This window comes from Dermochelys coriacea, chromosome 4, assembly GCF_009764565.3.
Source record: "Dermochelys coriacea isolate rDerCor1 chromosome 4, rDerCor1.pri.v4, whole genome shotgun sequence".
Classification (NCBI taxonomy): domain Eukaryota; kingdom Metazoa; phylum Chordata; order Testudines; family Dermochelyidae; genus Dermochelys; species Dermochelys coriacea.
In genome coordinates, this window is record NC_050071.1 from 139,399,039 (window position 1) to 139,423,478 (window position 24,440).

At 37.9% G+C, this 24,440-nt stretch overlaps 1 protein-coding gene across 1 annotated transcript in view; it reads right to left on the reverse strand.

Moving 5' to 3' along the window:
• The window catches only part of DNAAF9 (dynein axonemal assembly factor 9), a 136,489-nt gene that overhangs the window by 60,269 nt on the left and 51,780 nt on the right, over positions 1-24,440 (reverse strand). Inside the window, exons 10-17 of the mRNA XM_038398852.2 lie at positions 21,255-21,390; positions 15,740-15,821; positions 12,033-12,069; positions 6,066-6,153; positions 5,516-5,592; positions 4,770-4,814; positions 4,157-4,202; positions 394-505 (exon numbers count right to left, since the gene is read on the reverse strand). Coding sequence (XP_038254780.1) covers positions 394-505; positions 4,157-4,202; positions 4,770-4,814; positions 5,516-5,592; positions 6,066-6,153; positions 12,033-12,069; positions 15,740-15,821; positions 21,255-21,390 — 623 coding nt within the window. The remainder of the gene's footprint in view (positions 1-393; positions 506-4,156; positions 4,203-4,769; positions 4,815-5,515; positions 5,593-6,065; positions 6,154-12,032; positions 12,070-15,739; positions 15,822-21,254; positions 21,391-24,440) is intronic.

Genomic DNA, 24,440 nt, shown 5'->3' on the forward strand with positions numbered 1-24,440 from the left:
GAAAGGTATGGGAAGGTAAATCAGGTGCTTCTATTTGTCCTTTTTTATAATACAAGATCAAGTGAATATGCAATAAGACTGAAAAGCTGAGAAGGCAATTATGCATGAGATTCTTCTGTCTAGCAATCCCATGAAGCTGATAGCGGAAACAAACAAGTCCCTTAGATTAGCTGCAGAGAAAAAATGAATGCAATCTTCTCCATTAAAATTAAACAACTGGATTCCTTAGATTACTAGCAAATTAAAAATTTTAGTTAGGTCTTTACTTACTAAAATCTTCAAAATAGCAGTGATAACATACAAGAAGTTATTTTACTACTCCATTTAATTACATTATGAATTGATAAAACATTAAGAGATAGTAATGTGCATGAAAGAGCTTGAAACAGTTACCTTTTTCCTTTATAAAGATCTGTGATGCCAGAAATGATTCTGAGAAGACAACAGATCCCAAGCATCCCCTTCCTCCTAGCAAATCTGGAATGTCATATATTGTCATAGCCGCCTGTAGCAAATGGGGAGGGGGGAGGCAGGAGAGCCTTTTATAATTTTTCCATTTTTATCTAAAACTTTGTTAGAATCAAAACAGAGTTCAAATTTTAGCTGTGTGAGATATTCTACTTCCACAAAGAAATGGAAATGGAGAAGCCAGTGATTTTAACTAATGTAACAAGAATGTGTGGCCTCAAATCATAATCTCTCAAATCTCACAGCTCAAACTTGAACTGTCTCAATCAGTTTCACTCTGCAAATGTAATCTTGGTACCCCTCCTCACTTCTAAACATACTACCTAATTCTTAATCCCAGGTATAAACTAACCAGTACTAACCTAAAAACTATGTTAGATTACAGTGGAAATGAACAAGAACTGTTCAGTTCTATTAACAGAGTTCACATTTGTTTAACTGGAACATTTTAGTGAGATTATTGCTCAAGAGAAAACGTCTCTTTTAGATCAAACTTAACTCTACTATCCTGTTTATCAAATAAAGCACCTACGAAGAAGGAACAATGAAATGTCTCATCCTGTAAAATATTATACCAAGCCTCAACACATAGACCCTATTTATGCAAGTATGGAAAAAAAGAGGCATAAAAGCTGACAGCTAAGAGATTTTAGGACCCAGGGATAAACAAGGACTACATCAATTAAAGAGCAGCCAAATTAATCACATGATAAAATACTAAACTGATTCTACAGGAAGCTGTTTTTTCCTAGTGTTATCAGTCTCATATCAAACTGTATAAAAAATGAACTTAAAACCAAGAAAAATAATGAAGTTAAAACTTCTATACCTAAGGTACAGAATAAGCACAAATAAGTCTCCAGTTTATGCATGTATCAATAAAAAGCATAACTGTGTTACCTTAGCTTGTGATTTCAATATCTTTTAGCATTTGGGTTTCTTGAGTGATTTGTAAGCTTGTGTGTTAATTCAAAATGTACTTAAATTTTAACTATAAGTTAACAGAGGTTTTGTTTGGGAATTCTTTAAAATAAGATGAGCACCACACTTGTGAACTAGGTTGGAGTAGAAGGTTCACAGGATCTGAGTTGTGGAACTTCTGCTATGTAAATACTTTAATTCTGAAGCCAGAGCTTCATAGCTGCTCTCTCAAATTCCCCACTTTCTCCAGGAAAGCTCTCCAGGCCCTCTCCAACCCATTACCTGGGGGGGGGGGGAAAGGAGGGAGGGGGAGCAGCTCAAGAGTCAGCCAACTGCAGGAGAAGCAGTTCATACATAACTGTACACACTATAGCTGAATTTTCAGTTTTGCAGGAAGAGAGAAAAAACAGACCCAAGATTTAAGTTGAAAGAAAAGGAGTACTTGTGGCACCTTAGAGACTAACAAATTTATTAGAGCATAAGCTTTCGTGAGCTACAGCTCACTTCATCGGATGCATTTGGTGGAAAAAACAGAGGAGAGATTTATATACACACACACACACAGAGAACATCTAGAACATCAGAGATCTATTCAGGGGATACCATCATAGGGCCTAATCACATCAGCCACACTATCAGAGGCTCGTTCACCTGCGCATCTACCAATGTGATATATGCCATCATGTGCCAGCAATGCCCCTCTGCCATGTACATTGGCCAAACTGGACAGTCTCTATGTAAAAGAATGAATGGACACAAGACGTCAAGAATTATAACATTCAAAAACCAGTTGGAGAACACTTCAATCTCTCTGGTCACTCGATCACAGACCTAAGAGTGGCTATACTTCAACAAAAAAGCTTCAAAAACAGACTCCAACGAGAGACTGCTGAATTGGAATTAATTTGCAAACTGGATACAATTAACTTAGGCTTGAATAGAGACTGGGAATGGATGAGTCATTACACAAACTAAAACTATTTCCCCATGGTATTTCTCCCCCCCACCCCACCCCCCACTGTTCCTCTGATATTCTTGTTAACTGCTGGAATTAGCCTACCTGCTTGTCACCATGGAAGGTTTTCCTCCTTCCCCCCCCTGCTGTGGGTGATGGCTTATCTTAAGTGATCACTCTCCTTACAGTGTGTATGATAAACCCATTGTTTCATGTTCTCTGTGTGTGTGTATATAAATCTCTCCTCTGTTTTTTCCACCAAATGCATCCGATGAAGTGAGCTGTAGCTCACGAAAGCTTATGCTCTAATAAATTTGTTAGTCTCTAAGGTGCCACAAGTACTCCTTTTCTTTTTGCGAATACAGACTAACACGGCTGCTACTCTGAAAGATTTAAGTTGCCACTGTTGGTATATGTTCACATTAAGTAAGGAATCTGGACTTCAGTGTTACTACTGCATCTTTTGAAAATATTGGTTGTTACTGTTCTTTAATACTTAGATCATCAAGACAGAGGTTACTTCCCAGTTGTCTCTACATTCATGCTTGTGGGATCGCACATCCTTGCAACTAACTAGTTCATCACTAGAATGTGCAATCCCACAAGTGCAAATGTGCAGAGACTGAAGAAATAAATTACTGCAAAGGCTCTCACACAAAGATGGTCCTAAATGACAAAAAAAATGTGCATTTTTTAAAAAACAAGATTCATGTTAAGTAATTTCCAACCTTTTTAAGGATTTGTGTATTAGCCTTAGGTTCCCTTGTACCCTAACCCACACCTTGCGACTTTTTTGTTTTCTTCCAACCCTGTTGTTTTGTTTGTTCCACTTTCCTTATCTTGTTTTCTTTTCTCCATTTGTTCGCATTCAGATTTTAAGTCTACCCTTTTTTTGCACTTACTCCCCAGTGTCTTCCATTTGTAGTGGGGCTGGAGAGTGCAGGAATCATGCCCAATTTTCTTTCATCTCCAATGCTGAAAAAAACATCACTTTGGGAAACACTGATATGCAGATTTTAAAGCCAGAAGAGACCACTGGCTCATGTACTCTGACTATTGTATAACACAGGCCATTAAATTTCACCCAGTTACCTCTAATGAGGCCAATAACTTGTGTTTGGCTAAAGTATATCTTCAAGATGGGGTGCCTTTCTAGATTTGAAGACACTAAAGATGAAGAATCCACCTCTTCCCTTGGTCATTCGTAACCGTCAGTCAGTAACCATCACATTTAAAAATGTACAATTTATTTCTAATTTTCATTAGTCTGGCTTTAATTTCCAGCCATTGGTTCTTGTTATAAAAAAGAGTATTTTAGCATTTAAAAATATTTAGTACTAATAAAACAAAGTTTCATGCATAGACCTTAAAGCTCTTCAAAGAGATAAATATCATCCCTATTTATATATGGTGAAATTAAACAAAGAAGTTAAGTATCTTGCCCAAGACCACACAAGTATAGCAAGAATAAAAACTCTGGTTCAGCCAATGGAATCAAATTCAGGTCTCTTAAGCCCAAGTTCCCTGCCCTATCTATTGGGCCACGCTCCCTAACCACATCAGGAGCTAACCAGTTCTTGCATCCAAAAGCCATCTACCAAAGACAGCAGAGATTTGTTGCTGTTTACTGAACTCAAAAATCTTACAAAAATAAGTCTATCTAATCCCTTACTACATCTTTTGAGATCTTAAGTGATTTTTTTTTATAAAGAGATCTTTAAATTTATATATAGTAGTTCACTGCGGTAGAGATTATTACATTTAAAAATAATCATTGGAAGTTATTGCACAGCACGGAATAGTTCTACTTACCGTTTTAACTAAGTACAGATTATCCTCGTTATCCAATGGAATAATTCTAAAACAGAATAATATTTCAATATTTAAAGACTAGATAATTTAAATGAGAGTTTACAATACCAATCCAAAATAACTATTTCTTTATTGAAAGAAGTGTTCTATACTTCCAGGGCATTTTAGTCAACCAGGTAAAATGCAGGTGAAATTTGGTTTTAGACAATATGGCAAAATGTAATGTATGTATGCCATAAGTTTGAGAAGAAAAAAAACCAAAAAACCAAAAAGAACTTACTCCAAACAAATTTATTTTTAAATGAAAACTCCTAATGTATGTCTGCTGTTCCTATATATTAACTGAAATAATAAAGATGCTCTACCCAGCTGTTTCACTTTTAAAGTGCTACTAAGATTCCATAAAAATATAAATACACACAGAAGAATAATAAGCCATTAAATTGCCTCTATATACAAATGCTAAGGCATTTAATGGTTGCCCTCATTTGCTATAACAAACTTAAAGATCATAATGTCTTCTCTAATGTGTTTTGTGAAGGCTAAAAATACTTTGTTGCTGACTAGCATTAAAATTACTTATTTCCCATATGAAACATAACATAATACTGACCTTCCATGATTATTCACAGCTTGAATCTGAAAAGCTATTTTGGAGCTGTGTACAAAAAAGAAATAGTATCCAGTTAAAATGTTTTTTTTTATTCCTAGAGGTCTGCTAATGACTATGCTTGTCTATACTTGCAGTGGCATGTAGGGGATGTGTAGCTACGTGCGGAAGTGAAAGGCTCTGGCAGGGGGAAGGGATTGGGGAAAGGCTCTGGCAGCCTTTCCCTGTTCCTAGAGTCTTTCCTTGTGGTGGAGAAAGACTCCAGCAGGGGAGAAACAGCAGGTCACTACGCTGTTAAAAATAGCGGCATAGACATGGGAGGCACTGTTTGGGCATGTAGAGAGCTATCTATACTCCTAGGGTTCAGACGTGGAGAGCACTATGCTCTACTCTATTAAGCTGTGCCACACCGTATACTGCTTTTTATACCGGTCCTAGCTGGGCATGCAGTGTCTGTACCCTACACACTGCTGTAAATGTAGATAAAGCTTGAATCATATCATTTTTACACGCTAAACTACATGCAAAGAAACTGATCATAGTTTTAAGGCTAAAATAACTTTCAAGTGGCTCGGAGAATGTGGAGAGGAAGAAAAAAAATTATTATTCTACCAAATCAATTTAAATCTTAAATTTAGTAATCAAATTTAAAACAAGAAATACGTTTTAACTGAAACTTTTCCCCAAAGAAAACAACCGAGTTAAGACAACATGAGCAGAAAAGCCAATAAATATCTAAAGTTACATACCGTAATGCAGTTTTAAATTGTGTTAGATGAAAGGAATCAAGCATAGACATAAGAATTTCTTCTGCGGTTTCTTTTGCCTTCAAATAAACAAACAAATAATTATATGTATATGCTTACAGAATTCCCATTAACAAGATGCGCATGCAGATGTTGAACAGAAACCATACCCCGGCAATAGAGGCACAATACCACAGTTGAGCCAGACTACCGAGTGCCCAGATTACTACCAAACTTCACAAGGTCAGACACACCTTTTGTATGTGTAAAACTTTGAAACAGCACTAATTAAAATGGACATTTCAGAGACTCCTGCTGGAGGCCACCATCCCAATGAAAAGTAACTTGCTATTGATGTCAAATAACCCAGTTTAGGCAAAATTAAAGACTATATGAACTTTACTGTAAAGTAGATGCAAGCCAAAAAGGAAAATAGAAATGGTGTAATTTTATTCAGAAGGTATTCCTTTAAGCCAGATGTATGTACCATTCTGAAGACAATGCCAACAAGCTAATTGCTGCTACATGATTCAGGACAGGAATTTTAAATTACCTTGGTTGCATTGGAAGTTTTGGCATAGCATGCAATACCAGCAAGGACTGCCTCTACAACAGCAGCATATATCTGGGACAACAGCTTACTGAAATGACAAATACAAACATAACATGAATTGCTTTAGCCAAAGTTTTTCTTTCCTAATAACAATCCAGAAATCTTTTACAGCACAAGACCCACACAATGCCTTACTTTAAAAACACCTCTTAAAATCTCTAATATTGTGCCTCGTTGATTTATTTTCATGACATTTTATTTGCACTTGGGTGGATGAAAGTAAATTTTTTGAAGTTAAAAAGGTTGGATATTTTAAAATCAGATTTTTGATTTTGTTATTTAAATTATAAGTTCTTTTTAAAAATAAGCCTGTTTACAATTAAATCCAAATTTAACACAAAATATGTAAGGCCTAAACTTATTTTAATCTCTTAAAACATTTAAATAAAAAAATAAATATGCTTAATCCATGAGCCTCTATCAAAAACTGTTTTAAACGCTGCTTTTCTACATAGAGAGAGAACCATAGGATAAACCCCCAGCTTTTGAGGTCAGGCTTTATGAATATAGCACAATAGGACGTGTACTGTATTAAGGGCTTGATCCTGTGGGGGACCCAGAAACTGTGCTATTGGGTGCAAGAGACTGGCAAAGTCACCACAGGCACTGGGACCATGCCTCTGACTCCAGGAGGCACCATCATGGATCTCATCAGGATCATCCACTGAGCCCACCCAGATGGTCTCATACTCCTATTTCATAGTTTCTCTAGACCTTAGCTCTGATAAATATTAATAATTTGATAACTGAGTCTATGACTACACCCAACATTCACCATTTTCTAACATAGTAAAAATGTCCAATGAATAAGAACCTGAAAATATTAAGCTACATAATTGCCTAAATAAATGTATAGAGTTATCATGTACCTCCCAGGTAGCAACAAGGTGTGTGTAAAGGCTCTATTTACTTGTAAATCAGCATGTTTTAATGGTTTTATCAACCAATGAGAATGCACCGTTCTCTAAAAATAACTGTAGTAGAAATGAAAAAGCTGATTAAAATTGATGATAATCAAGGCTTTCCACTTGGTGATTTAAATCAAATCCATCCCAATTTGTCCTAAAGGAGATGCTTTCAAAAGTCCTCAGCACTAGCTTACCTCTGTTCCCACTGGAATCAACAGAAGTTTACTATTGGCTCAAGTGGGAGCACTTTTAATGATCTCACTGTGAGATCTCCAATAAAGAAAAATATCCATGGTCTTGAAGTAGGTCATGCAAGCAAGCCCTAGATGCCCAAAGATCCTGGAAACACATTGGGCTGACCTATCTAAAGGAAGAACTGGCCTGTTATAGAAATGTTCACCAAAATAAATAAATAAATAAATAAATAAATCAACCACCACACACAAATACCATCCCACGCATCCACCCCCATTTTTTGACTATGCAATAGAGAACTCATCCCATATAAAGGCCTGGTTTAAATTTCCTTCCAAAAAGGGGAATGGAAAGACTCCCACTGATATCAATGACAATTAGATCAGGCTCTAAATACATTATACCTTTCAACAGCTCTACATCTCCAAATTCTTTGAACAATTTGTGGGCCTGTCTAGGAATTCCCAGCCTTCAGTATGCCTTATATCGAAAAAGTGGGAGAAAGAAGAGACTCTTCTGCTTACTGTCCAACCTGCAGTAGCAGCCTCACTAACTAGTGGTCTCCCAAATCCCAAACTTTGCTCAAGAGCACCTCAATTCCACTACCTGCATTCCTACAATTGCCAGATTATAAGGAGTGGGGTTAAGTCCTCTGGACACACTGAAAGAGTCACTCAGGAAGTAAAGAAGCAATCTTGTATGCTTCTTGAAACTCCCACACATGGTTCACTCTGTGGTGTAAATTTTGGGGGGAAAACCTTAAGTACCTCAATATATTTTTATTGAGATACTGCAACGTAAGACTGGTTCAACCAAACCCTGACCAAACCATTGCAGCTGACATCCCACATAGACTTACAGCAAAAGAGAAAGTAACTTTATCTGTTTGTTTATAGACAAGTGTTGGTTGTTTTGTTTATTTGTATGGGTTCACAGAAACAGTGTGAACTTTCCACAATATGTTGGAAAAAACCAGGTGCACTGAAAACAAGTAAAAATAAGTTTCTGCATGTCTGAGACATGAAAGTCATTCTGGCTCAGAACCTAGCCCCGCTGGTACACAATTCCCACAAATATTAGAGAAGTGCCCCTCAGAAATGGATCTGATTTAGAGTTTAACAGATGACATGGTAACATTTTTCACTTGTTTTGCATTTTGTTACTTTAACTGGGTGTCAGGCTGTGGTATCCTGTTTGGAGGACTAACGTTAATCCTCCACTCGAAGGTTGCAGGAAAAGGATTGTGAACAAAGCCCTCAATTTATACTTCTTAAATATCCCCAAACCTAGGACTAAGCTGAGCATCAGAAATAACCTTCCTCTTTGTCTTTTTAGTGATCAGTGTCAGAAGATTCTACATCAAAATTATTTTATTAGCAGAGCACCTGGGAGCCCCAGTCATGGGCCAGGAACCGTACCAAAATGCAACAAAAAAAGACAGCTCCTGTCCTGAAGAGCTTCCAATCTAAGTATAAGACAAGAGACTACAGATGGATGCAAACAGATAAGGAAGTACAAGGAAGCAATGAGACTACACCAGCCAGCACGAAAGGCAGTGGTATTACCAGCCTAAGTATACAACCTGATCTCAGATATACAGAAATTCCAAACAAATCCCCAGCATCTTTTAAGTTTGAGACATTACGTTGATCCTTTCTTTCCACATAACAAGGGACAACTTGAAGAGAAAGTTCTGATGCTCATCCCTCAGAGTTGTCTATTTCACAAACAACATTTCACTTGAAATTAAGTGCTTCTTACTTATTGCCTAATTGGTAATGCTAACTTTTTTTGGCTCCCGAGGACCGCGTTATATCAGGGTAGAGGTGAACTATGTAATTACACTAAACATTGGAATATCTGTATATATTTTGGCACAGTATTTTCTCAAGTTACACATGTCATGAGACATATTTTAGTTTTTAATATTATATAGACAAAAGTCAAAAACATTGGATCATATAAAATTGACAGTGCAGATTTGCAGACTTGAAGCATTAAGCAATCAGAAGCACGCAGAGTTGCGGACTACCAGTCCAGGTCCATTTGGCCATGTAGCATTCTGTTGCAGAAATCCAACTTTAATGTAGCAGATAGATCAAGCCTATTCCTCTGTTTGAATGGATGTATCCAAACTTTCTATGCTTGCTGAACTTGATGGATACTAATGTAATTATTCTTCCCAGTTTCCTGGTTTAAACTGGATTTAAGCCGGTATTTGCCAACGTCCCCCGTCCTAAACTAGCTTGCCCCAAGAAACCGCCAACTCTGCTACAATAAAAATATTCATAACAAAATTAGGAAATGCAAACACTACTTTTGGAAAGATAAACATTTGGTCAAACAGGGGTCTCCACACTAAAATAAAGACCAGAGTATCAGGTGATTGCACTGAGCACACTGCTGTATGGAGCAGAGACTTGGCCAATGACAGTGGCTAATAACAGAGACTGCAGGCTGCCCATTGCAGATGGCTGAAGAAGATACTACACATTTAATGGAAAGACCAGCTAACAAATGTGAGAGTCAGAGTTGACAGAGCAGGACATGTTAGAAATATACTAAAAAAAGCAAGCTCAGGACGTTAGACATGTACACCAAATCGAACACTTGAAGATTTATAGATTCCAAGGCCCAGAAGAGACAACTGTTATCACTTAGTCTGACCTCCTCCCACAGGCCAGAGAACTTCCTTAAAGTAATTCCTAGAGCAGAGCTTTTTAAAAAACACCCTATCATGATTAAAAAAAAAGTGGTCAGTGATGGAGAATCCGTCACAACCTTGGTAAATTGTTCCAACGGTTAACTACTTGCACTGCTAAAAATGTATGCCTTATTCCAGCTTGAATTTGTCTAGTTCCAACTTCCAGCCATTGGATCATGTTACATCTTTCTCCGCTAGACTGAAGAGCCCACCATTAAATATTTTTTCCCTGTGTAGGTACTTATAGACTAATCAGGTCACCCCTTTACCTTCTCTTTGCTAAGCCAAATAGAGCTCCTTGAGTCTATCCCTATAAGGCATGTTTTCTAATTGTTTAATCATTCTTCTGGCTCCTCTCTGAACCCTCTCCAATTTATCAATACACTTATTGCATGGTGGGCACCAGAACTGGACATGGTATTCCAGCAGTGGTTGCACCAATGCCAAATAAAGTGATAAAGTAACCTCTACTCCTCAAAATTCCACTTTTTATGCATCCAAGGATCACATTAGCTCTTTTGGCCATAGCATTGCACTAAGAGAGCTCATTTCCACCAGGACCACCGCATCTTTTTCAGTCACGGCTTCCCTATCCTGTAAGTATGGCTTACATTCTGTGTCCCAAGATGTATACATTTATATTTGAACATATAGAAGCCCATACTGTGTGTTTGAGCCCAGTTTACAAAGCGATCCAGATCATTGTCCTCCTCTTTATTTATCACTCCCCCTATTTGTGTGTCACCTGCAAACTTTATCAGTAATGAGTATATGTTTTCTTGCAGTTCATTGATAAGAATATTAGAAAGCACAAGGCCAAGAACTGATCATCCCTTCAGGACCCCCCTAGAAACACACCCAATGGATGAGGATTCCCCATTTACAATTACATTTTGAGAGCTATCAGTTAGGTAGCTTTTAATGTATTTAATGTGTCGATGTTAATTTTATTAGACACACAAGGTGGGTGAGTTAATATCTTTTATTGGACCAACTTCTGTTGGTGAGAGAGATATGGGACCAACATCACTACATCTACACTGCATGTTAATTTTATATCATTCTAGTTTTTTAATCTAAGTGGCATATGGTACCAAGTTAAAGCCTTACACTAGTGTTCATATATTATCTCAAAACTTACCTTTTTTGAACCAAACTTGTAATCTCATCAAAAAAAAGTATCAAGTTAGTTTGACAGGATCTGTTTTCCTTAAACCCATGTTGATTGGCCTTAATTAAATTACCCCCCTTTAATACTGTATTAATCAAGTCTTATATCAGCTGCTCCACTACGTTGCCCAGGATCAATGCCAGACTGACAAGCCTGTAGTTACCCAGGTCATCCCATTTACCCTTTTTAAATACCGACACAACATTGGCTTTCTTCCAGTCTTCTGCAACATACCTTGTGTTCCTGACTTACTGAAAACCAACTATTAATGGTCTAGTATGATACTAAGCCAGCTTTTTTAAAACTCTCGGAAGCAAGTTATCCAGGCCTGCTGATTTTAAAATGTCTAATTTTAGTAGCTTCTGTTTAACATCCTCCTGAGATACTAGTGTAATGAAAAGACTTATCTTATGATCTAGCTGCATCATCTGATTTTTCCCCCAAATACAAATAGGAAACATGGTAAGCAAGCCCTTAATTGGATATTTGAGAGAACAAACAGAAGGCAAGGAAGGCTAAGGAAGAACTGGCAGAAGACAGTGACACAAGATACTGAATGCACAACCTCCAGGGAGAACCACAATTAGCAAGCGACCATAATCAGTGCAGAAACTCATGCATCAGTAACACAGGAGGAACTAAGGTACAAGACCAAAAATTATTTTATTTAAAACACTGTTTTGGTGCTGCAGTGATATCACGTTAAATAACTGTCCCTATACTCCACATCAGTTTCCAGATTTCTCATCTTTTAAGCACCTAGTTAAAGCTTTCCCTAGATATACACACAACTGCGTTAAAAAACAAAACAAAACTGCACTGTAATTATCAGCAGCCATCCCATCTAAATAGGAGTTTGGGACCTACTGTCATGACGTAGAATTGGAAGGATAAGTGGGGGGGGGGGGGAGTAAAAATGAATAGCTTACACTTGCTTAGTTTTCTCGTGCATCTTATTGTTATTTCCTGTATGAAAATGAAATATTTCAAGTTAGTTTTAAATACTATTACATGAAGTTATGCAACATATTTCATGGAAAGGATATCTACTTTAAAAAAGCAGAATTACAAATTGAAAAGTCTAAACAATTGGTATTTACATTTTACTTGCAGAGTAATCTTTACTTCTTGTTTTATATAAATTGATGTATAACTGTGGCTGGTACTTTTGTTTAGAATCTTGCTTTGATAGGTAGGTTTTGTTAACCCTCCCCCCTCCAAAAAAAACAGAGCAAATTTCTGGCTACAACTTGTACCAGTATGTGCAGTACCATGGTAACGCCCCCTGCCCCACGCCCCCTGATCAGGGCAGGTGAAGGATCCACGCCACGCTTCCTCACAGCTGCCCACCCACCCTTACCATCAGAGCACTGCGTGGATACAAAATTTGTATCCGCATCCACGCTGATATCTGCAGAAATGGCCCATAGATATAAAGCAGATACCCACGGATTTGCAGGGCTCTAGTGACTACTTTAAGCCCTCCATTGGTCAAAGACAAAGGGATGGAGTTTCCTTTTATAAATCATGAAAAAGTATCAATATAGTTGCACACCTGAGAAGTTGCAAAATACTATGAATAAACATATTTACTCTGTTTAAGAAGTTTGTAAAAAATGACAGTTCAACTGCTTCAGTCAAAGTTTAACATTACTGGCAAGGTTATATAGAGGCTAATGCAAAAAGACAGAAAGATAGTAACATATCAATGTTTTTTATTTCTTTTACTCGCATGTGCACAAGTGTGCGCTAGGTGATGCTCATGAACAAAGAAGAGTAGGAACTGAAGAGCATCACTAATTTTAAAATTACAAAAAAGGATGTTACAGGGTAGAGAAGAAAGGACAGGGTAGTAGTATACTCAATCCACACTTTCTACAAACATTACACAAGGAAAACAGGTCTTATCTGAAAAGACTTCTCAAAAATGAACTATAATAAAATCAATTCTAAACAAAGGTGAATGTTTATGGCAGTTGTGATGTATGTATATTGCTGCTGACTATAAAAAGAAATATAAAACATGATTTCATTAATGGCCTCTCAAGCATGTTTGATTAATAGATCCTTGGACATTATTTAACGCAAGTCATTTTAAATACAGATGCACACCAACCATTAACATATTTAAATGTTAATCTACCGAAATTCCCTTATGCTATGACTTATATTCGGGAGGCTGCTTGATCTTATATTACCACTTTTAAGCATACAACTTCAGTGAGAAGAAAGGATGTAAGCCTTCTTTTGATAAATGAATTTCCTCTGTGTCCTCACTTAATTTGTGAGTATAAGATAAGGGGGGGGGGGGAAGGCAATACAGATGAGACTGCATAGGGAAGAACTTTTTTTGCAAATACATTTGGCAAAATCTGAAGTCATTTGATCGTGAATAAGATTCAAGCTTTTTTATTTTTAAAGGACCAATGGGCTTTTTTTAGTTAACACCACCAACTACTGAATTATATCACAATTGACTAAATAGTCTATCTACATAAGAAGATTCCAAAATTGTCACGCTGAAGCCTAGAATGTCTGTTGAGTCAGTGTGAAACAATGCAAACCATCTCAAGCATAGCTGAGAGTACTTTTTTATTTATTTTTTGTTCAGAACATCAGCAGGTTCAGACATCCCTGGGATTTGCAGTCTGTCTCCACCCAATTAAGTTCTCAGCCATTTTGACTTATGAATTACTCCTGTGCAATGTACACCTACAGTTAGGCATGTATCTATGCCATGCCAATGATCCCCACATCTTTGTGGTATCAGAGGTAATGCACCTAATCACCACTGCCAGAGCCATGAGACAGCATGGGCTTTCAGCTACTAGTTTTACTATTAAGTCATTTGCTTCTCATTGGAATAACCTTGGTTAAATGGTCTTCTTGAGCTACTGCAGGCAAAGTTTCTCTAGGGAAGACTGGCTGTATGGTAAATTGATCTGGTTGAAAATTACATGCAGGTGTAACATTTAATATCAAGATCTTAGAATATTGTTATTTATTAGGCTGCTATAAATGTTTCATAAGAATTTTTTTTAAGCAAATGCATTGGAATTTGTGTGTTGAGGGTTTGTTTTTTTAAAAGAATATTTTAACAGGCTAATTATTAAAAGATGAAATTAGATTAAATCTTAATTGCACATAATAGACTGGCATTTGACAAAATCTATTTAATATAATCTTATATCTTGGAACAAAGTACACAATGTTTTTATTACAACGATAATATTGTTGCAGCCATTGCTTGGATAGACTATTCAGACAACACAAGACAGAGACAAAGGACTAAAAAGACAGGATAAACTCTTCTCTCTCATCTTTCCTGTAAAATCATCTTCTTTTGACAAAAGAAGAGTTGAGATTTTGCTATGTAATTACCGCCTTGAATTGTTGGCTTTTGATTTCCTATAAACTTCTGTAATAGTAACACTTTGCTGTAATTTGTAAAGCTCTAATGCAGTCAAAATTAGGTTCTTTATAAACTTCCTACAGTAACTAAAGCAAGCATGTCTCATAATATTTTGAAATTTACTAGGTGTGCAACTGATTATTTTTAATATTTGCTAATAGCTTGGAACAGATATTTAAGACTACTGCACTCAATTTATGATTAAGATTTATGTACTCCCCAAAGCATTATTTTTTTACATTTATTGCTGTATTTTATAAACTATGTTGCAGATGCTGAAGGATATTTAAAAATTCATCTGGCCCCTACTGCCAAAATATCTGGGCTCCATATAAATTTTGAATATTTTAATATTGGGAAACTTGAATCTTCCCCCTTGAAATCAATGACAGTTTTGCAATCTTCTAAGGGAACATCATCAGGCCCTATTTGTATATATATTTTTAAAGGCTAAGGGGATCAAGATGATAAGGCAATGAATATAAGTACATAATACTCCAACATGGTACAATTTAATGAAGCAATCATTAAAAGTCATGTGTCAATACTTACCAAATGGAGGTAGCTGAGATACTGCAGTTATGTTCCTATGCTTAAACCAGGAAGTAACTTGTACCTCAGGTATGGCAGGTAATTTTTTGACATTATAGTGGTGACAATCATATAGCACATTTCAACTTGAACTTCGTATTTATTTTCTTTAGTGGATTTAAACTCACACTCAACATTAACCAAATTAAATGTGTGACTTTGAACTGCAGTAGCTAAGACACAAGGCCCCACACTGACTTGAATGGGGTGGATTTTACCTTAAAAGCAGAACACTTCCACCAGGCTCACTCAATTCTACTCTCACTATGCATCCCCAGTCTTTGAAAGATCTCCCCTCCCCTACTTTTTGTGACTTTTTTCCAAGGTATTTTCAAACTAAATAGAGTTTAAGCTCTATTTTTGCCTTATTTCCAAATACCTACTTTTGGAGAACTCCTTGAAAACTTCTGACAGATTTTAGTGAAAAGGTGAAGGTGGAGGGACATGGTCAAGGTAACCATGTCAGGTAGGATTCTTTGCATGGGCTACTGCTCTACAGAGTATCTACAGCTGTGGAACCAAACTGTATATGCTTTCAATCTCTCTACAAGCAATACACCAGCTGCTAAATGATTACAAATAATCAGATGGCAATGTTCCTTAACTACTTCGAGATAATGTTGAGAGACTTACCCAGGTAAGGAATGTGAGTTGTTCCAAAAATATAGGTCCTTGAACAAGCCAGAGGTCCCTTAGGAGATACACACTGCACAGCCTAGTTGTCAGTATTAATAAGATGTAAGTGGGTCTTAGTCAATAAATAATGGTATAAACATTAACAACAATAAATAGATGGCTAATTAAAATCTGCCTTAATTTTCTAGCTACTGAAATACTACTGAAAGTGCAGGAACCAAGACCAGTTGTATTAAAAAAAATTATCTAAGCCTTTTAAAGGTATATTTCAATATTTGACTTGATATGCCTGGTTCAAAAAGGCCTTGAAAACAAAAGGAATTCTGAATTCCCCATGTGAATTAAGAACGTTTTCAGGTTTATATAAAAATTATTCCTTTTCATTAATGTGCTTCAAGTTCTGCCAAGCATCCATGTCCTTTACCTGTTATTTAATGCTATTTTCAGTGCCTCCTACTAGCTAACAGAGCAGAGCAATATCATGTTAGGTGTACCACCACCTTTAGCCCTCAGACTCACTGACATGATGTGGCAGACACCATATAAGAAAGAAAAGGAGTACTTGTGGCACCTTAGAGACTAACAAATTTATTAGAGCATAAGCTTTCGTGAGCTACAGCTCACTTCATCGGATGCATTTGGTGGAAAAAGCAGAGGAGAGATTTATATATACACACACACAGAGAACATGAAACAATGGGTTTATCATACACACTGTAAGGAGAGTGATCACTTAAGTAAGCCATCACCAGCAGCGGGGGGGGGGGGGGGAGGGGGGGGGAGAAAGAAGGAAAACCCTTCATGGTGACAAGCAAGGTAGGCTAATTCCAGCAGTTAACAAGAATATCAGAGGAACAGTGGGCGGTGGGGTGGGAGGGAGAAATACCATGGGGAAATAGTTTTACTTTGTGTAATGACTCATCCATTCCCAGTCTCTATTCAAGCCTAAGTTAATTGTATCCAGTTTGCAAATTAATTCCAATTCAGCAGTCTCTCGTGGGAGTCTGTTTTTGAAGCTTTTTTGTTGAAGGATAGCCACTCTTAGGTCTGTGATCGAGTGACCAGAGAGATTGAAGTGTTCTCCAACTGGTTTTTGAATGTTATAATTCTTGACGTCTGATTTGTGTCCATTCATTCTTTTACGTAGAGACTGTCCAGTTTGGCCAACCGAAAATAGGATTCTAGGTCACCACAGAACTGTATCATGTTCGTGGGGGTGGAGGGGCAAAAGGAGAGGTCCCGAGATAGGACAGATTCTTCTGCTGGGCTAAGAGTATAGTTGGATAGATTAACAATATTGCTGGGTGGGTTACGGGAACCATTGTTGTGGCCCCTTGTGGCATATAGTAGTTTCGATAGCTTAGTGTCCTTTTTCTTTTGTAGAGAAGCAAAGTGTGTTTTGTAAATGGCCTGTCTAGTTTTTGTAAAGTCCAGCCACGAGGAAGTTTGTGTGGAAGGTTGGTTCTTTATGAGAGTATCCAGTTTTGAGAGCTCATTCTTAATCTTTCCCTGTTTGCTGTAGAGAATGTTGATCAGGTGGTTCCGCAGTTTCTTTGAGTGTGTGTGTGGCACAAGCTGTCAGCATAGTCTGTGTGGTATGTAGATTGTAATGGATTTTTTACCTTCAGTCCTTTCGGTATGATGTCCATCTGTTTGCATTTGGAGAGGAAGATGATGTCTGTCTGTATCTGTGCGAGTTTTTTCATGAAGTTGACAGATTTCCACTCTATACGGCTAAATTCAGTGCCTTGCATAATGACAGGTTTCAGAGTAGCAGCCGTGCACGAACATGATACAGTTCTGTGGTGACCTAGAATCCTATTTTCGACGTCTCAGACTCAAGGAATATTTCCAACACACCTCTGACCAACATATTAACCCACAGAGACCTTCCTGCCAACACTACAAAAAGAAGGATTCTGGGTGGACTCCTCCTGAAGGTCGAAAAAGCAGCCTGGATTTCTAGATAGACTGCTTCCGCCGACATGCACGAGCTGAAATTGTGGAAAAGCAGCATCGCTTACCCCATAACCTCAGCCATGCAGAACACAGTGCCATCCACAGCCTCAGAAACAACTCTGACATCATAATCAAAAAGACTGACAAAGGAGGTGCTGTCGTCATCATGAATAGGTCGGAGTATGAACAAGAGGCTACTAGGCAGCTCTCCAACACCACTTTCTACAAGCCATTACCCTCTGATCCCACTGAGAGTTACCAAAAGAAACTACAGCATTTGCTCAAGAAACTCCCTGAAAAAGCACAAGAACAAATCCGCACAGACACACCCCTGGAGCCCCGACCTGCGGTATTCTATCTGCTACCCAAGATCCATAAACCTGGAAATCCTGGACGCCCCATCATCTCAGGCATTGGCACCCTGACAGCAGGATTGTCTGGCTATGTAGACTCCCTCCTCAGGCCCTTCGTTACCAGCTCTCCCAGCTATCTTCGAGACACCACCGATTTCCTGAGGAAACTACAGTCCATTGGTGATCTTCCTAAAAACACCATCCTGGCCACTATGGATGTAGAAGCCCTCTACATCAACATTCCACACAAAGATGGACTACAAGCCGTCAGGAACAGTATCCCCGATACTGTCACGGCTAACCTGGTGGCTGAACTTTGTGACTTTGTCCTCACCCATAACTATTTCACATTTGGTGACAATGTATACCTTCAAATCAGTGGCACTGCGATGGGTACCCGCATGGCCCCACAGTATGCCAACATTTGTATGGCTGACTTAGAACAACGCTTCCTCAGCTCTCGTCCCCTAATGCCCCTACTCTATTTGCGCTACATTGATGACATCTTCATCATCTGGACCCATGGAAAAGAAGCTCTTGAGGAATTCCACCATGATTTCAACAATTTCCATCCCACCATCAACCTCAGCCTGGACCAGTCCCACAAGAGATCCACTTCCTGGACACTACGGTGCTAATAAGCGATGGTCACATAAACACCACCCTATATCGGAAACCTACTGACCGCTATTCCTACCTACATGCCTCTAGCTTTCATCCAGATCATACCACTCGATCCATTGTCTACAGCCAAGCGCTACGATATAACCGCATTTGCTCCAACCCCTCAGACAGAGACAAACACCTACAAGATCTCTATCATGCATTCCTACAACTACAATACCCACCTGCTGAAGTGAAGAAACAGATTGACAGAGCCAGAAGAGTACCCAGAAGTCACCTACTACAGGACAGGCCCAACAAAGAAAACAACAGAACGCTACTAGCCATCACCTTCAGCCCCCAACTAAAACCTCTCCAACGCATCATCAAGGATCTACAACCTATCCTGAAGGACGAGCCATCACTCTCACAGATCTTGGGAGACAGACCAGTCCTTGCTTACAGACAGCCCCCCAATCTGAAGCAAATACTCACCAGCAACCACACACCACACAACAGAACCACTAACCCAGGAACCTATCCTTGCAACAAAGCCCGTTGCCAACTCTGTCCACATATCTATTCAGGGGACACCATCATAGGGCCTAATCACATCAGCCACACTATCAGAGGCTCCTTCACCTGCGCATCGACCAATGTGATATATGCCATCATGTGCCAGCAATGCCCCTCTGCCATGTACATTGGCCAAACTGGACAGTCTCTACGTAAAAGAATGAATGGACACAAATCAGACGTCAAGAATTATAACATTCAAAAACCAGTTGGAGAACACTTCAATCTCTCTGGTCACTCGATCACAGACCTAAGAGTGGTTATCCTTCAACAAAAAAGCTTCAAAAACAGACTCCCACGAGAGACTGCTGAATTGGAATTAATTTGCAAACTGGATACAATTAACTTAGGCTTGAATAGAGACTGGGAATGGATGAGTCATTACACAAAGTAAAACTATTTCCCCATGGTATTTCTCTCTCCCACCCCACCCCCCACTGTTCCTCTGATATTCTTGTTAACTGCTGGAATTAGCCTACCTTGCTTGTCACCATGAAAGGTTTTCCTCCTCCCCCCGCCCCGCTGCTGGTGATGGCTTATCTTAAGTGATCACTCTCCTTACAGTGTGTATGATAAACCCATTGTTTCATGTTCTCTGTGTGTGTGTGTGTGTGTAAATCTCTCCTCTGCTTTTTCCACCAAATGCATCCGATGAAGTGAGCTGTAGCTCACGAAAGCTTATGCTCTAATTTGTTAGTCTCTAAGGTGCCACAAGTACTCCTTTTCTTTTTGCGAATACAGACCAACACGGCTGCTACTCTGAAACGTATCAGAAAGCAATCACATCTGGCTCTGACAGACAACAGGTGGTCCTAACAGGAAACCCACCCACGTATGTGAAAATAAAAATAGTATGACTGGTATCCATGTGGGAATAATATGGGAGAGGGTAGGAAACAGAGAATGAAGTTTAATTACATTGGAACATTAAATCTTTTCTTGTTTACCTAACCAGTGGTTAGGCCAACCCCATGCTCATCCATAAGGCAGTGACTCATTAAATATTGCTCTAGCCCATGCGGAGTCATAAAATCATTACCAGGCCATTGCTCCCCAATTACCTGTATCTAATAAACTATATTCTATGTCTTTTGCAGTAGCAGCTGTGCAACAGAACACCCTTCTAACTTACAGTCTCAATGCCTTTCTCAACTGGCTACTAGGGAGAACTAAACAACAATGCAACCTGCACACTACTTCTCCTTCGCTTCGAGTTACTTTCTTGATGCACCCAGCCCAGCCAGCCTGAGGATCTGTAATCCCTGGGATTGCTTCCCAAAATGCATTCCCTGAATGGTAGTGCAATAAGCCATCGAGCTCATGATATGTTTTAAACTCAACTTTTACTTGAAAATGGAAACAAGTACATTTTTAAAAAATTCATCTTAGTAACAGTTTTTAACAGTTGAAAGCTATTCAGGGATTTTGTGGTTTGTCTGGTTGTTTAAAAATGTAATGAGGTTTGGAGACAATCGTTTTAATGAGTTAATAAGTTATTTAAAAAATTACTACAAGTGTTAATACTGTGTATTTTTAGAAATATTAACCAAGAGTTATGATTCAACTATAACTCATATTTCAGTTACTGAAGAAAAAAGTGAGATAAATTATGCATCTTTGGAGAGTATTTTTATTTGCAGCCTAGAGTCAGTCAGAATGTAGACCAGGGATATTATACCTTATCTTTTTAACTACACACAGTCCTTAGAAAGTTGTCTTCTTTCATATTGGGCCCAATCATGTGCACCCCATGGAGTGGAACATCCATTTAAGTCAATGGGAGTTTGGCTTCCAAGAGGGGCTGTAGAATTTGTCCCACAGCAACTACAATTTCCTATTTCCTCACTTTTCATTAAAGGTCTGACTGATTTACTTGAACCTTTCAGAATATATATTTGTACTGCACACATGTTGGCTGTTTGACTGATCACTAATAAGCATTTTGTAATACAAAGAAAAACAATTTAGCAAAGCAAAAACATACTGTTGGTGGAAGAAAAAAAAAATTATTAAAAGCTCACCATGTGCTTAGCAGTACTTCCGCCAAGGCCTGTATTTCGAACCAGATGTCCCTCAGATGGAAAATTAAAGTTACCAGAGTTCAGGTTCTCTTTACTCGAGTGGTTACCAAACAGCACAAAAGGCTGTCTGCTAGGGCTAGAGAAAAATACAATTAATACTTCTACACTTGTAGAATACTTGAGGCCTTGATTATATTTTAAGAGTTTTTATAAGTTATTTATTGGAATTCCCCCATTAAAACAGAGTACAGCAATGAAATTCTAATTAGCTGTATAGTCTACATTGAGAATCAATGGAAAACCTCTACAATTAGAAAGAAAGAACCAAACAAAAGGAATCATGAGTTAACAAATGAGTTAACGAAAGATTAGGTAACAAAATATTTATGAAAACATCTTCCAAGCCTACCTCAAGAATGTTAAGAAACTTGGAGTGTAAATATTTCCTATTTGCAATTTTGACTGCTGTCTAATGTTTCTCTGGATACCTGTGGTTCAAGAAAGCTTGACAAACTTTCTCCAAACTTTTCGAAGAGATTAATCACTATGGAAAGCCCTGACACCATGTGAGAGGGTACCTTGAAGTCCATTGGTTAGCAGCAGGTAAGGAAGAACCGAAGGATAATTCTTTAGATGACAGCTAACTGAGATCTTTCCTTAGCTCAAGCAGTAAAATGCTCTGCTTTTGGAACAAAAGGATGATGAGAGTTCTCCTGAGATCAGTAAGTACATGTTTAATAAGTGAATAAGTGACAGGTGACAACCACAGTTCCATTATGAAGATAATCAAATCCATCTCTATCTCTCCACCAAAAAAAACCACCAAAACACAAAACCTTCCATTTTTCAAATACTTGAAGTTACATGTCGTTAGTAAAATGTATTCTGAAAATTGAGTGAATTAAGTACTTTGTGATAAGACTAAAACAGTGCTTTTATATTTTGAGGAATCTGATGTTTCTTTGTATCTCAATTTAACACATAAACCATGTTATGTCAGACTTTGAAACAAATTTTAACGCAAGTTTGTGCAAAAAGTGGTTTTCAAGGGGAGGAATGGTAAAAATCTATCAACTATTGATGTTATTTGAAAACTAGACACTAAAACAAGGAAACAGAGGAGGGGAAGATATGACAGACTATTTTCAACTTCAAACTCCAAATTGGCCAATGTTACTTTTTCAAAGCGAAAGGAAACTTCGGGAGCTGATGAAGTGACATCTCCTCCTGCATATCCCACCAATACGATTCCCGGCCTAGAGAATGTGCACAAGTTCATTCGCTATAAGTGAGAAACCAACTCTAAGGGAATGTCTATAGATTGTGTGTTTGGATAGGATTCTTACCTTGGTATTTACCAATTACTGAGCTGGTTAACACCTTTACTTAGGCTATTCTGTATATTCCCCTAATGTTTGTTCAAGGCTACAAATATTTGTTTTCACAAGGATCCAGCAAGGATAGAGTAGCTGAGCCCTGGGGATATCACAAATGTACCCTTCATCTGATGTGTCAGACTTATAGCTTATCCATTAAAATGTTGTTTTTCGGATACAAGCTGGTTTGAATCTCTGTACTTAGGCCAACAGTATTATCAGACTAAAAATCCTTACCATTTTAATGTGCTTTGAGATGCAGTGACTAAGAAATATTCCAAGAGCACAGTGACGTTATTTAATTAAAATATGACCATGTAAATCATTGTGGATACCACTGTGATATAATTGCAATAAATCTTATACAAAATGTGACATATGGCTAGAAAGGGTTAAGCAACTTGCAGGTTGATGACCCAAAGCCAACCATTGAAGACATGTTAGAAATTATGTGATTGGTAATTAGGGCCATTCCCTGCTATATGGGCTAGAACTTTGAAGTGCAATCCTGTATTGTTAGAGAATTAGAGGTGATACTAATTGTGCGTGTTTACTTATATCTTGTCTAATAATTAGCTATGTAAACAGACAGTACCTATAGCTCTTGATTCAGAGATCAAAAGGGAATATTAACATTTAGATGAATCTTGAATGCAATGATGGCATTGTCTGTATGTTCTTTAAAGTTGTAATAGACTGCCTAATGGATAAATTATCTCATGTTAATCCATGTAGTTAATTACCGGTGAGGTTTGGAAAACAGAAGGTTACATCAAAAAAAAAAAAACATTGTTCACCCAGGACTGTATGGTCAAGTGGATGCTAGAAAATGGTATAGAAGACCTTGGGGTCCCCATCCTTTTTATCTCAGATCTGCTTGAGGCTTCATGCAGGGGAATCCATAAGGACTGAGATCCCAATCCTGACCGGACCACCCTGAATATAAACATTGTACTATAACCTATGACCTATTTCTGAAAACTCTTTGCAACTACAAAGCTCACCATCTCTGCTGTGAATCTGAATCTCAAGAATTGTACTCAAGTCTGTGTGTATACTGATCTTTTAACCAACATACTCTTTTCTTTTTTAATAAATTTTAGTTTAGTTAATAAGAATTGGATGTAAGCATGTATTTGGGTAAGATCTGAACTATTCATTAACTCGGGAGGTAATGTGTCCAATCCTTTGGAATTGTAGAACTTTTTTATACGATTAATAAAATTTTCAGTAATCCTCATCATATTTGACTTGGGTGTCTGGCTGGAGGCCTGAGGCTGGGTTACTTTAGGGAACTGTGTTGTTGGCTTCTGGGTAACCAGTGAGGTATTATAGAGGGTGTTTTGTGGTAAATCTAAGTATTGGAATATCCACCAGCTTTGGGGATAGTCTGCTCCATTCTTTGCAGTTCACCCTAATTGAATGACCATAGTTGGCTCCTCTGGGATCCCAGTCACAAGCACAAAGTATTATTAGACATGTATCTAGATGTTACATGTAAACTAAGGTTCAGTATGTGTCATTAATTTGCACATTTATAAGTTTCTACTTCCATAATATTTTTTTCTTAAGTGTCATATAGAGAGATTGCTGTGACAGAATTAATTCTGTCAGAATTAATGCTTTCGTGCTGGGATGAAATAAGAATAATTTAAGGATAAAATAATGCTTATGTGGCTAGTGTAAGATTTGGATTTTTCTTATCTGTTTATTTCCTTGCTTTTAAAGTGTTTGGGTTTTGTAAATGATTAACAGGCAAATGTGTCACTCCAACTTTTTCTTCTTTTTAGGACTATTGTGAAAATATGGG